This window comes from Ctenocephalides felis, unplaced genomic scaffold (genome assembly GCF_003426905.1).
Source record: "Ctenocephalides felis isolate EL2017-DRISC unplaced genomic scaffold, ASM342690v1 CF-g0.4_SCAFFOLD_01492, whole genome shotgun sequence".
Classification (NCBI taxonomy): Eukaryota; Metazoa; Arthropoda; class Insecta; order Siphonaptera; family Pulicidae; genus Ctenocephalides; species Ctenocephalides felis.
The window spans coordinates 1,161,159-1,174,580 of NW_020537646.1; the positions used below are offsets into that span (position 1 = coordinate 1,161,159).

A 13,422-nucleotide genomic window follows, 5' to 3' on the forward strand; every position below is an offset into this window, starting at 1 on the left:
GTCATATATGTGTGACATGAGAAATACTGATTTTTCAGGAATTTTGGCAAAAAAAATTCTTTGATACATCAAATTTCTTGCTTCATACATTTTAAACTAAATTTTTGATTGATAGCTTTATGTAATAATTTTCATAAACAAAACCTCAGATTTATAAAAAAAAATTCATGCTCAGCAAATGCAATTAAGGGCATTATAAGGCTTATGTAATATGTTCATATGATAATAAGTTGCCATGGTTCATGTGAAAATTCTTTTAATATCATGGCGAGTAACGTGTTAAATTAGGTCTTTCATTACATATTAACTATAAAAACGCCGGTATATATTATTCCAAATTTTAATTATGATAATGTATAGAATTGTCTAGTCCTCTTACCATTTTTGTCGTTCGATGTGTCATTTTTCGTCCCATCGTCCGCTGCTGTATTGTTTACAAACAAATCAAATGTAACGCAGGTATTCAACAGCACACATATGCACAACACTTTGAATGTAACTTTCATTTTGACATTTTCATTAACATTGTAATTATTGCATTTCAACTCAATTTAGTCATTTATTAAACTTTTCCCTATAAATTGTCACATTTTTTACCACGTGTTTTTGTGAAAATCCGCTCTTTAGGTTCACTGCGCGCATCCGGAACTCAGCGCGGCAGAATAGGATTTGAATTCTTTGGAACTTAAACACATTTTAAATAAAATACACAGTTTTTTATTTAGTAGGAACTTGAATAAAGTTTGAATGATTAACACAGACCATGGAGCATTCAATCCTGCTCAGAAGAGCGACCAAGCAATACTGGCACCGGAGTGTATGCGCGACATCGAACTCGTTCCACTTTTACTTTTTACAGTGCCGCACTATTATGAACTAATAAATAATAAATATTGAAAAATATAATTTTTAAATAATTTTAAAGATATTTTTATAGAACTTCAACATTATTTTATGAGCCTTTAAATGGTTCAAGCGGCAGGCTATCGATTAGACCAACTGATTCTCACAGACTTTTCCTTCTAAATTAATAATTTTAAAATCTAATTAAATTTAAATTAATCTACATAATAAAAATTAATTTATTAAATTATTTCTTAATATTTAACAAAAGTTAGTTCAGAGAAAAATAATATTCTAGTATTTTGAATTGTGTTATATAAAATATAAATAGAAACAGATTTGTAAAAATAAGTATTATTTTACCAAAGTCATATAGGTGTGAATATCCAAAAGGGTATGACCTTTAGTAAATTAGTTTTTCCTCAATATATTATTTCAGAATAAAATACTATTTCACTTTTTTCAGTGCCGCACTATTATGAGTTATTTTTAAATGTTAATTTTTCCAAAATAATAAATATAAACATTATTTTCAACGTACTTTTATAGAACTTTAACATTATTTTTAAAAAACTCTTAGATTTATTGGTTATCCATTTGATTTTGGCAGTGTTTTTCTTCAACACTGAAGCGCCTTAAAATAAAAAAAATAAAAAATTAAATTAAATTAATTAAATAAAAAAAAAATAAATTTAAAATACAAGCGCCTTAAAATACAAATAGCATGTGTTTCTGAAAAAATATATGTAATTTATTTTTATTTGAGAAAACTATAACATATAATAAACTAAAATAAATTATAATGGAAATAAAAATAAGTAATATTTTTTTAGAAACAAATGCTTGCATTTTAAATGACTCACTTATAACATAAATAGATATAATACCCTATATTTGTTAGGCTAAGAATTATTTTCAAAAATTTTAACAGAATGAGTATCCTAGTATATTACCATTATAACATTACATTACATCTTAAAAATTATAATAATAATAAAACACAATTTAATAATTTATCATATATTACACAATATATAAATAGTATACTTTGTATAATTTTATTGCGGATTTGAATGTATTATTATATTACCTAAAGTGAGTAAATTAAAATTGATAATTGTATTTATGTGCCTAAGATATACTCTAATATGATGTTTTTCAAAATACATTAATTGAACATTTATATGATATATAGTTATATATAATCAGAAATGCAAATGGTTTTATTTAACACTAAATTGTCATGTATTTATTAATTTTACTATTAAAATAAATAAATAACTTAAATTATTTGATATTTAAAATTTGTCTATCAAGTTTCATGCTACCACACAATTTATTTATTAAAGAGTGGAACTTCGAATATAACTATATATATAGTCATGAGTTTATATATATATATATATATATATATATATATATATATATATATATATATATATATATATATATACTTAGAGGTAATAACAATTACACACCACATCAATATTACATTTTATGTCAACATATAAGTCGCAATGCCTAGTTTTATAGAGATCATACTACAAAAAATTATATATTATTTGAAAATTTATATTTTATCTAAAATTTCGTCAAACTTATCTACAAAATATATAAAAATCAAATAAAATTGAATTGTAAAAATAGGTGTAAAAAATTAAGTATCATGTATAATACAATTGTTCAAAAAATACTGTAAAAAAACATACAGCCAACGTACAAAATTTCATTCTTTAAAACATTCATTATTTTTGTTTATCGCATGGATAAATATTATATCACTCTAAGTTTAATTTACTAATGTTTATATCAGGATCAAAATTAACATTACCGCTGGTCACTTCAATATTATTGGTATTGTTACTACTTTCTTTATCAATATTTACATCACTGTCAATAGATTTTTTAGATTTAAATTGAGGAAAAAAATCATTTCGGAAAAAATCCTTCCCACTTTTTAATAAACTTTTGTTTGTAGATGTTAAAGATGAACTATTTTTATCATTTTTGGACTCATCTTCTTGACAATCAGCTGTAGTACTACTTATTGTTTCATCTTTATTTTCACTAGGATTAGGATCTATGTGATATATTTTAACATTCATATCTGAGTTTACCAGTTTTGCTTGTTTGGGAATGTTAGATTGTAATCCTGATTCAGACTGATATGATTTGGACAGTAAGTAGCTCATACTTTGTTCACTTTCTCTTTTATACTGTATTGCTGTCCAGACGTCTTTTAATTCACCTGATAATTCTCGTTCAGGCAGCACTTCTGCTTGCCTGAATTTATAGTAGAAATAGATATAAATGATTTATGAAATACATTTGGTATTACCTATTAAACTTGCTTACCTTTTTAAAACAAGTCCGGGATTCATGGCTTCTACAAAGTCACACATTAATTCAACAAGTGCCATTAGTTCCTAAAGACACAAACAATTTCATAAACTAACAATTTTATATATAAAACTATAACAATTCTATAGTATAAATTGAGGCTTTGAATCAATAAAATTAATAAAGTAAGCGTAATAGATTCAAAATTATAGTTTTTAATAGGTTCATCATAACTTTAAATTATAATTTTTGATTCCCACATGAATAATCTTTCAAAATAGAATTTATACAAGTGGGGTTTCCAAATATTACAAAAATTAAGTTATGTTAACACAAACAATTTCATAAACTAACAATTTTATATATAAAACACTAACAAATCTATAGTATAAATTGAGGCTTTGAATCAATAAAATTAATAAAGTAAGCGTAATAGATTCAGAATTATAGTTTTTAATAGGTTCATCATAACTTTAAATTATAATTTTTGATTCCCACATGAATAATCTTTCAAAATAGAATTTATACAAATGGGGTTTCCAAATATTACAAAAATTAAGTTATGTTAAAAGTGGGGTTTCCAAATATTACAAAAATTAAGTTATGTTAAAAGTTATTACCACAGGATCTTTACACAGTCGTCCATTTGTCTTTAATATATCAGGATTGGCCATTACAGCAAATACTAAAGGAGGTGTATTAGAACTCGTTGGTGGCACCTAATTCAATAATGTTTATAATGTAATTAATACGATCATGAAAAACTTATAAACAATCTGAAATGAGTAAAACACTTCGCTTGTTTCTGATTTTATTTTACTATATATATATTTTACTGTATATAAGTAAAATTGAATCAGAAACAAGTGAAGCAAATATATATATATATATATATATATATATATATATATATATATATATATTAGGGTGGTCCTTAAAATGGTCATTTTCGAATTTCCTTGCTCCCAGGGGCTCAAATGGTTCCAAATAGATAAAAAACAATTCTCCGAAAGTTTTAGCTCTTAATATTAAAGGACCACCCTAATATATATATATATGGTACGTACGGATTTTAAATAAATTTTTGAAAGAAATTCATGTTTTTTTATTGATGTTATGCCCGATTACTAGACTGTTAATACATATATATATATATATATATATATATATATATATTTACTATATATACTATTAAATATTTAAATATTTGATGTAAATAACTGATAGAACTAGTAAACAAATCGACATCGTTAAAAAATGTTTGATTTCACATACTTAGTAAGGAAGAATTAATTTATAATAATATTGCTCATAAAATTATAGATAGTTCAATGAGCAAAGAATGCACATTAGTAGGTCTACATACTTTGCTTAAAAAATTCATTCTTATACAAATTATTGCAAATATTATGGCACTATAAATAAGCCCAATTCGAATAGTGAATTGAAGAATAAAGAAAGTGCCCTAAAAATATAATAATCTTACTCGACTATTATTATTATTTAGATATATAAAAGGGTAGATTTAGGTGAGACTTCATATTAAATTTAATTATTCCAGGATTATGAATATTATTGTAAAACAATTTAATAGTGATCACATAAATATTTGACTGCTAGATTAAACTTATTTTATTACCAAACAAATGTAAATAGATAGATATATAGATAGATAGAATGTAAGTGTAATACATGTAAATATTTTTATACCATGCAATATATCAATATAAATACATTACACAAAACTTACCCTCATTCCACCATAAAGAGGTATCGGATCTTGTGCAGACTTCGGCATTGCTATTTTGTTCCAACTTAAAACATTTATAAACAATTCATTACCATCCTTTGTTGAATCTCTTATACACATATGAGGTTGCGGAGGATTTTTAAAATTACTCAATGATCTAAGACTTTTCATAACTGGCATCGGTCTATCACTTGCTTCTGATGAACCCAGATAATTTGATTGGGACATACTTCTAATTTAGTCTTAATAATGTAATAATTTAATATCACAAATATAATTTATAAGCACTACATTACACCAATTAAAAATAACAATAAGTTTGGTTAATTTTTTTTTAAATCAATGTGTAAAATGTCAAGTGAAATGATTAATGAGTAATGTAAAAGGAATTGATCAATAATTGGATGTTTTAGAATGTCTAACAATAACAAAAGCACGTCCCAGGAATCAACTTAGACATTGTTGACATAAAACAAATATTTTATCTTGTCAGTTTTAGTAAGTTGGTCTTAGAGGTTTTCTTTATCCATTTACACGTCTTGTATAAAACTATTAAAAAGTATGAATTTCATTTAAAATATCATTAAATGATGGATTGTTTAAATTATTTTTATGTAAACACAAAATTAAAATAGCTCTAATGTAAATAACAACTACGACTACAGAGACATCTTTAACAAATATGTGGTAGTGAACTAAAACATTAGCTGAGACTTAAACCTTTTTAATGACAGAATAATTTGACATATTTTCTTTGAACAAATTATTAACATTAAATTCTAATTTTAAACTCTTCATTATATACTATATATCAATTACAAAAATATTATAATGTTCTAACATTTGCTAGTAATCTAAAATAGGAAGCACACATTTGTAAAATTGCCTATGTCAAATCATACAATTTTATATGTGAAGACAACAATGTACTTAATTATAGGATTTCTTATTTAAACTTACACCAATGATTATGTAAGTAACTAATAACATTAAACTAAATACATTTTCATGTAAAATTGAACTGAATCAATTAAATTCAGATGATGAACTTTAGAAAGAACTTAGTCAATCTATAACCAATAATACTACTAGTTGTTTTTAAGAAAACAGTTGAAAAGAAATAAATCACTCACTATACATTAGCAAATTTATACACTTTCTTGGGACATTCTATATTCAAAGACACTTCCATGCTCCTGGAATGTTTTGAAGCACGGTTTATTTTCTACTTTTTGTGATAATTTTCGTCTATTTTCATCATTAGCCAATCCATATCCACCTCCTCCTGGAGTCAGCATTGAAAAAATGTCCTGATAAGAAAAAGATTCATATTAATATGTAAGGATTATATTATTAAATAAATGTATATTGTATATATTCAGGGAGATCACAACTATAGTTAATCTACTTTATACTGAACCACAAGATCCATGTTTTTTGCAAAATGCTAATTCTATAAAATAATCTAATCTCAATATAGTATTTCAATGATATTTATATCATACCCCTGGTTTGACTTTTATTGCTGTTTTAGCTCCAAGATTTATTTTCCTCTTTTCTTGAGCTCTTATAAGAACATTAACACCACTTGCACCAGGCTCTCCACCTGCCATTCCATAGGGTTGAAAAACTCTTCGTTCAGTCAAAACTGATAATGTCATTTCCTTTCGGAATAGCAATTCTCTTTGAACACCATCACCACCCTTGAATAACCTAGAAATATACACAGATTATTAAAATTATGCATATATATTCATCATAATCCTTGTTCTAAAATATAGTTTTGGTTATCACTCACCATTTCCACCGGAATTAGGACGCAAACAAAACGTTTTCAAAATTATGGGATATCTAAGTTCCAAAATTTCTGGATCGGTGATGCGAGTGTTAGTCATATGAGTGTGGACTCCGCTTTTACCATTCCATGTAGGGCCCTGAAAATATCATATAATTTAAAATATAAATAAAGTAAGAATATTTTATAGTTACAAATAAAAACTTACAGCACCACTACCTCCTGCAACTGTTTCATAATATCCCCATGTTTCTTCTCCTATTGTGATATTGTTCATACATCCTTGTGAGGCAGCACATGTGCTAAGATAAAAATAAAATAATTGGAAGTTAATATATATATATATATATATATATATATATATATATATATATTGAATAAAATTTAATATTTACCCAAAAGCTTTGAAGACAACATCAACTACTCTTTGGGAAGTAAGAACATTACCTCCGACAACGGCAGCATCATCACTAGGATCCAAAAGTGATCCTCTAGGTATTTTAATAGAAATAGGTGCAAGACATCCCTATCAGTAAAGAAATAAATATTATATCCAATCTATCTATAATTTTGTTACTTTTATTTTTCAAACCTGGTTCAGAGGCACATCATGACCGACCATACATCTTAAACAATAAATAATTGCTGAAAGGGTTATAGCTCTTGGTGCATTGCAATTGCCCCATACTTCGTCACCAGTGCCACTAAATATAATTATACAGTCAATAAATTACATATCACAAATATTTTACTATAATATTAATGCTAATATTACTTAAAATCACAAATAGCATGTCCATCTTTTTCATCAAGAGATACAGCAAGTTTAATTTTGGATCCATTGTCCATCATCTCCTCAGCATGTAATATTGTGGCACCAGTTCTGAAATTCATTATAAAACAAATATAATGTATCAAAAATATTTGTTGAAGTTATCAATAAATATACCTCTCTCTTGTCTGCTTTGCTATATCTTTTAACATATTTCTCACCGCAACTTCAGCATTATTTTGCATGTGTGTCATATATGCTTGTACCACATTTAATCCGTAATAAGAAATTAGTTCTCCTACTAACTGAATTCCCTGATGAAAAATTCAATTTTTGTAATAATTTCATTCTAAGTGGTGAAAATAAAAAGTTGGCCCAATGGCAATATTATTATCAATTACTTTGTGATTAGCTGCAATCTGCGCCTTCAAATCTGAAATATTGTCTGCTAAATTTCTTGTTCCTGAAGAATTTGGTAATTTTCCTGGAGCCATAAGTCGTTCTGTAAGTCCTTGCTCATCAAAATGACCATCATTTACCAGAAGAAAACTCTTAAACCAAGCACCTTCCTGAGATAATAGTGTTGAATGCGGTGGCATAGAACCTGCGACGTAAATATATTGTAATTATATGGAACTTAATGTAATAATTTCAAATTATTATAAAAAACAAACCTGGAGTGATTCCTCCAATATCTGCATGGTGTCCTCTTGAAGCAACAAAGAATACTGGTCCTTTATGGCCCCTGAAATCGTTAAAAGTATTAAAGTGGTAGTGTAATTACTAATGATGAATGATTTAGTGCAACAACCTACTTGTGAAATACTGGAGTAATAACTGTTAAATCTGGCAAATGAGAACCACCAGCTTGAGGGTGGTTTGACAACAATACTTGGCCTTCTTTCAACGAATCACCTCGAACACGTATCTGATAGATCGCAATATCGTTAGATGATTTGTAGATAATTTGAATAATTATCTTTATATTTGATGAAGTACCTGATATTGAACCGTTTCCTGCATGGCTCCTAAATGCACCGGAATATGCGGCGCATTGCTGACTAAACCACCATCAGGTCCAAATAACGCACAAGAAAAATCTAATCTTTCTTTTATATTAGTAGAAATAGCGGTTCGCTGAAGAATCCTAAATTTTCATTATATTTCAATGTTTAGTGTCGATGGGAATTCTTACTTACCTCCCCATTTGTTCCGCAATACTCATAAATCGATGAGAAAATATACTGAGTTGAATTGCATCTAATTCTGGACTAATTGGTTTTGGTTTACCAGAGCCGACGCTGTAAATTTAAAATAGCAGTAAATAATATTTGTTCATAGTGTAAAATATTTTTCTCAGATATACCGGATAATTAAATCATTTCGCTCTGTAATTGTTGCCGAACATTCTGGTTCAATAAGAATTGTGGAAAGCCCATCTATCAGTATTGATGGTCCATTTAACACATCGCCTGGGTAAAGGTCCTCACATTTGTAAACCGGTGTTTTGTGCATTCCTGATTCGAAATGCGTTTCTTTAACCTATAACAAACATATTCTCAACATGAAATCTATGTAGTGCTAAAATTATTAGATATTGGAAACATTTATTAGTATTAAAAACGCGGAAGTACGAAAAAAAGTGATTCTCTAACCGAATGAGGTTCAAGTTTGGTTTTTCTTTCACCAGATTTCCTAGATTCCTCGGGAGCGTCAGAGTTGCCCGCTCCTCTCACTCTAATGTCATCAACAATAATACGTCTACCAGTAATCACAAATCCGAACTCACTTTTATATCGCAACAGAAAAGAATCAACAAAATTTCCGTAATCAGGGATTACAAGTTCTTTAGCTTCAGCATCTTCATCAGACTCGCCGGTTTCCTCTTTAGGAGCGCACATGAGTGCGCAATCGGTCCCTTCGTACCTTAGATGAAGATATGGTTCTAATCTGATTTGGTTTGGAGTAAACCCTTGCTCCTTAAGTTTTTTAATGCAAGTTTCGCTCAGGTGATCTAGTCTCTGCTTAATTATTGGAGCCGATTGTTCACTCAAGATCATTCCTGATGGTTCTTGAGCTTCGTGCACCACATCAGCTAATGCCATGCCGTACGCAGATAATATACCTAGAAAAATATTTAAAATTAAATTATATCATAAATTAAATCAATCTTCACACAGATAAAAAGTTCGATCAATTTATCTACCTGCATATTTGTGGACAAGAACTGTTCCCATACCCAAAGCAGCTGCTACTGAACACGCATGTTGACCTCCAGCACCTCCAAAAACTGCCAATGCATGTCGAGAAGAATCAAATCCTCTTGCTTGCGTTAAAGCTCTAATTGCTCGACACATCGCTTCATTTCCGACTCTCACAAATCCTAATGCAACTTCAGCAACGGTTAGCTTAAAAACACAAAAAATATATTATAAATCATAATTGTAAATATGAACCACAGATAATTATTAAATCTTAAATTATTTACTTTTTTATTGCCATTTTTCTCTAAATATTCATTTATTTCATTAGTCAATTTCTGAAAAGCAGCCAAAGATGCATCTTTATCCAATGGTAGATTTTCATCTGGTCCAAATATTTTTGGGAAATATTCGGGTAATATGCGGCCCAGAACAAGATTCGCATCAGTAATGGTAAGAGGTCCACCTTTGCGATAACAAACTGGACCAGGATGAGCTCCTGCACTCTCGGGGCCGACCACGAACAAACCGGAGCGGAAAAATAACATTGATCCACCGCCTGGAAAAGAAATTAACTTACTTTATAAAATTGTTTACAAACAAATATAATATATGATTTTGAATTTGCAAAAGAAAATATTTATCATCATATAAACAAGATATATACAATCTTTTTAGACATATCTTTTTCCTACAAACGGCACACTTGGGCAGCAATTATTAGACAATAAGATCAATATCAGTCAATTAAGATAAAGCAAGATTGCAGTATCACAAAATTTATCTTGGTCACGCCACCATCAATTCAAATATGAAGTATAGGCTAGAGCAAAATAATTGAAATTTTACTTGCCTGCAGCAACAGTGTTAATATCAAGCTGTGGTGCTTGAATTGTAACACCAGCTGTTGTTGCTTCAACCACGTGTTCATAAACACCTGCATAACGAGATACGTCAGTAGATGTACCTCCCATGTCGAATCCAATTAGTGGTAATTCAGTATCTCGAGATCCAGTAACAGCATAGCTGCATATGGAGAAATAATCTATTAAAAATCTATTATCTTTAATTTTAATTAAAATGTATACCCCACAACTCCGCCTGCTGGTCCACTTAAAACGGCTCTGGCTCCTCCAAAAGCATCAGCGTGGGTCAGGCCGCCGTCACTCTGCATGAACAAAACGCGGACTCCTTGCAACTGGTCGCGGAATCCTGATCGGAAACCTCGTAAATAGCGTTCCACATGGGGTGTCAAGTATGCTTCTGCACATGCAGTAAAACCTCGGGAAACCAGACGACACATGGGCATTGCACGATGCGATAAAGTCACATGTTCAAAACCTATTAAAAACAATAAAACTTTAAAAGTCAAATCCTATGAAAAAAAATAGAGGCATTATTCTACAAACCCATTTCGGTCAATAACTTTCCAACCGCTAATTCATGATCAGGGCAGCTATAACTATGTGCAAGTACAACCGCTGCCGATTTTATTCCATTCTTCAATGTATTTTTAAATCTTTACGTAATGAATCTAAATCCAACGGTTCTAATTCAACTAAAGCGTTACCAGCAGTTCCGCAAATTTCTTTAATCCATTTGTAATCAAGCATTGGCCCGGTTGAGAGGGTACAAGTCGCCCCGAGACTTCTACGACTTCTTTATATAGAGAACTGGGAGTCTTGATATCAAGTTCGAAGATTGCAGGACGTGCTTGATTTCCAATATGCAAAATGTCTTTGAAACCTTTGTTTACAATCAGAACAAATGGTTCGCCTGTTCTTTCTAATAGAGCGTTCGTTGCAACTGTGGTTCCCATTCGAATGCCACCAATTAAAGAGGTGTCTATTAAGCCATTTTCGTCGATGGCCTTACCAGTTTCCTTAACAACAGACATATGATCTGTCACAAATTTTTTATAACAAAGTATAATTATATGATGATTATTACCTCTTGTAGAATTCGTCTTATTCCTTCACGTGGTGCATCAGGATATCTAGGATCTTCTGATAGTAATTTCATAGTACGGACTCGGCCTCCAGGACAATGGGCCAGGACGTCCGTGAAAGTACCACCGCGGTCGATAGCAAAGAAAAATTTTCTCGGTCAGAAGTAGGAGCCTGATAGAAACATATGAAATAATATATATTTAATTTAAATGTTCGTCTCCAAAGCAAAAGAATCCGATCTGGTAATTAACTTCCCGTAGGGTAAGTTATAGTAATCGCAAAAAAACGAAAATGAAAATTTTTATATATCTTAACGTTTCAGAGGTTTCTGAACATTTGGCATACCTTAGAAAAAATGGATGTAGTGGTGTGTATGGGTATGCGTGTGTGCGGATACAAATTTTCGTCGACGATTTCGGGAACACGGTTCAACCGATTTCGAACAGAATAATATATGAGCAATATTAGATAAATTCTAATATTAAAATTCAAATTATATATAACAATTTGTCAAATACACATATGGTCAACCGTTGGGTTACCATCTAAATATGGCGTAAACGGTGAAGTTAGAAGCAAATAGGACGGAAGTTCTGATCGCTGTTAAAAATAAGAATGAGAAATACAAAAACACCATTTAAACAGAAGATTTCTAGATGTTTATTATTATCAAATAAATATTATTAAATTATAAAAAAAAAATGTAGTAAGTAATTTTTTAAAAAAATGCGGCTTCTTCTCAAATTAATAAACAAACAGAAAAACATTAAAAGTCGAAATTGGCCGTAGACCGCCTTTTTGATACAAATGTGAAAGAATTATATAATATTATACAAATAAATATTTGTTTACACTCATATGACCTTCATCCTATTAATAGCAAATACTATCACCTACCTGTTACAAGCATAAATAATTTTACCATTACATGCTTACCATTTCTATTTCTAAACAACTCCGGCGTGTATTATTAAATTTAAAATCACTAAACAATTTATCTACTGCGCACTTAGAAGCACAACGAACATTTAAATGCACATAATATACAACATATATTATTATACACAACACTTAAATTTGATATTTTATCATATCAAGATAGTATCTACAAATAAAATTTATCAACAGAAAATATTCCTAAATAAACAACATAAATGCACATTCATATGAGAATCTAATTAGATTCTAACGTAGATAGTTATCACAATGTAAAATTTGATATGGAAAATAATGAGGCGATATAAATTTATATACTAAACGACATTTTATTTATTATGCTTGGCCTAGGCAAACAATTATTTTATTAATGGGAATGAAACTAGATTTGACGCACTACCACGTGTATAATCTTCAGACCATGTTTACTTATCTATGCTTCAGACCGTATCTCTATCAGTTTTGACCACGCTCAGACAAGAGAGCGCTACTTTTCACATTCAAATTATAGCGCGAAATTTGAAATGAAACTTAATGAATTTTAAATAATCGGGTATTTAAAACTAAATTTGGTATTACAATCGTATTATGTTTGTAATAATACAATAGTTTTCAATTGTGTCCGCATTTGTTTGTCCACGTTTTCGGGCGCACGGTCAATTGATTTGAATGGCTCATAAAACATTCGATTCCTATTGATAGGGAGATGTGCTGATTAGCTTTTGACAAAGGACAGGTCCAGCCGTTACGGAGATGCGGTACAAAGATGCAGAAAATTCAAATGAGTTTTTGAGAGAATGTAGTATCCGATTTGAATGATCTAAAAACATTCAATT

The 13,422-nt window shown here is 29.6% G+C and overlaps 1 protein-coding gene and 1 pseudogene across 1 annotated transcript; both read right to left on the reverse strand.

Moving 5' to 3' along the window:
- Nucleotides 1-2,621: 2,621 nt before the first annotated feature.
- Nucleotides 2,622-5,313, reverse strand: LOC113370177 (PIH1 domain-containing protein 2-like). The gene is made up of 4 exons (XM_026610850.1): nt 4,934-5,313; nt 3,804-3,902; nt 3,199-3,269; nt 2,622-3,126 (listed from the first exon to the last, which is right to left on the reverse strand). The coding sequence occupies exons 1-4, from the start codon at nt 5,159-5,161 to the stop codon at nt 2,622-2,624; spliced, it is 903 nt and encodes a 300-aa protein (XP_026466635.1). The 5' UTR covers nt 5,162-5,313.
- A 716-nt stretch (nt 5,314-6,029) lies between these two features.
- Nucleotides 6,030-13,422, reverse strand: part of LOC113370178 — an 8,823-nt pseudogene continuing 1,430 nt past the window's right edge.

Bases quoted from the DNA above. Each gene is read 5' to 3' on its own strand.
- LOC113370177 (XM_026610850.1), bottom strand. From the start codon at position 5,161: ATGTCCCAATCAAATTATCTGGGTTCATCAGAAGCAAGTGATAGACCG. The intron at 3,270-3,803 runs GTAATAACTTTT...TTGTGTCTTTAG, and splicing joins GACTGTGTAAAGATCCTGTG to GAACTAATGGCACTTGTTGA. The intron at 3,127-3,198 runs GTAAGCAAGTTT...CTATAAATTCAG, and splicing joins CCCGGACTTGTTTTAAAAAG to GCAAGCAGAAGTGCTGCCTG.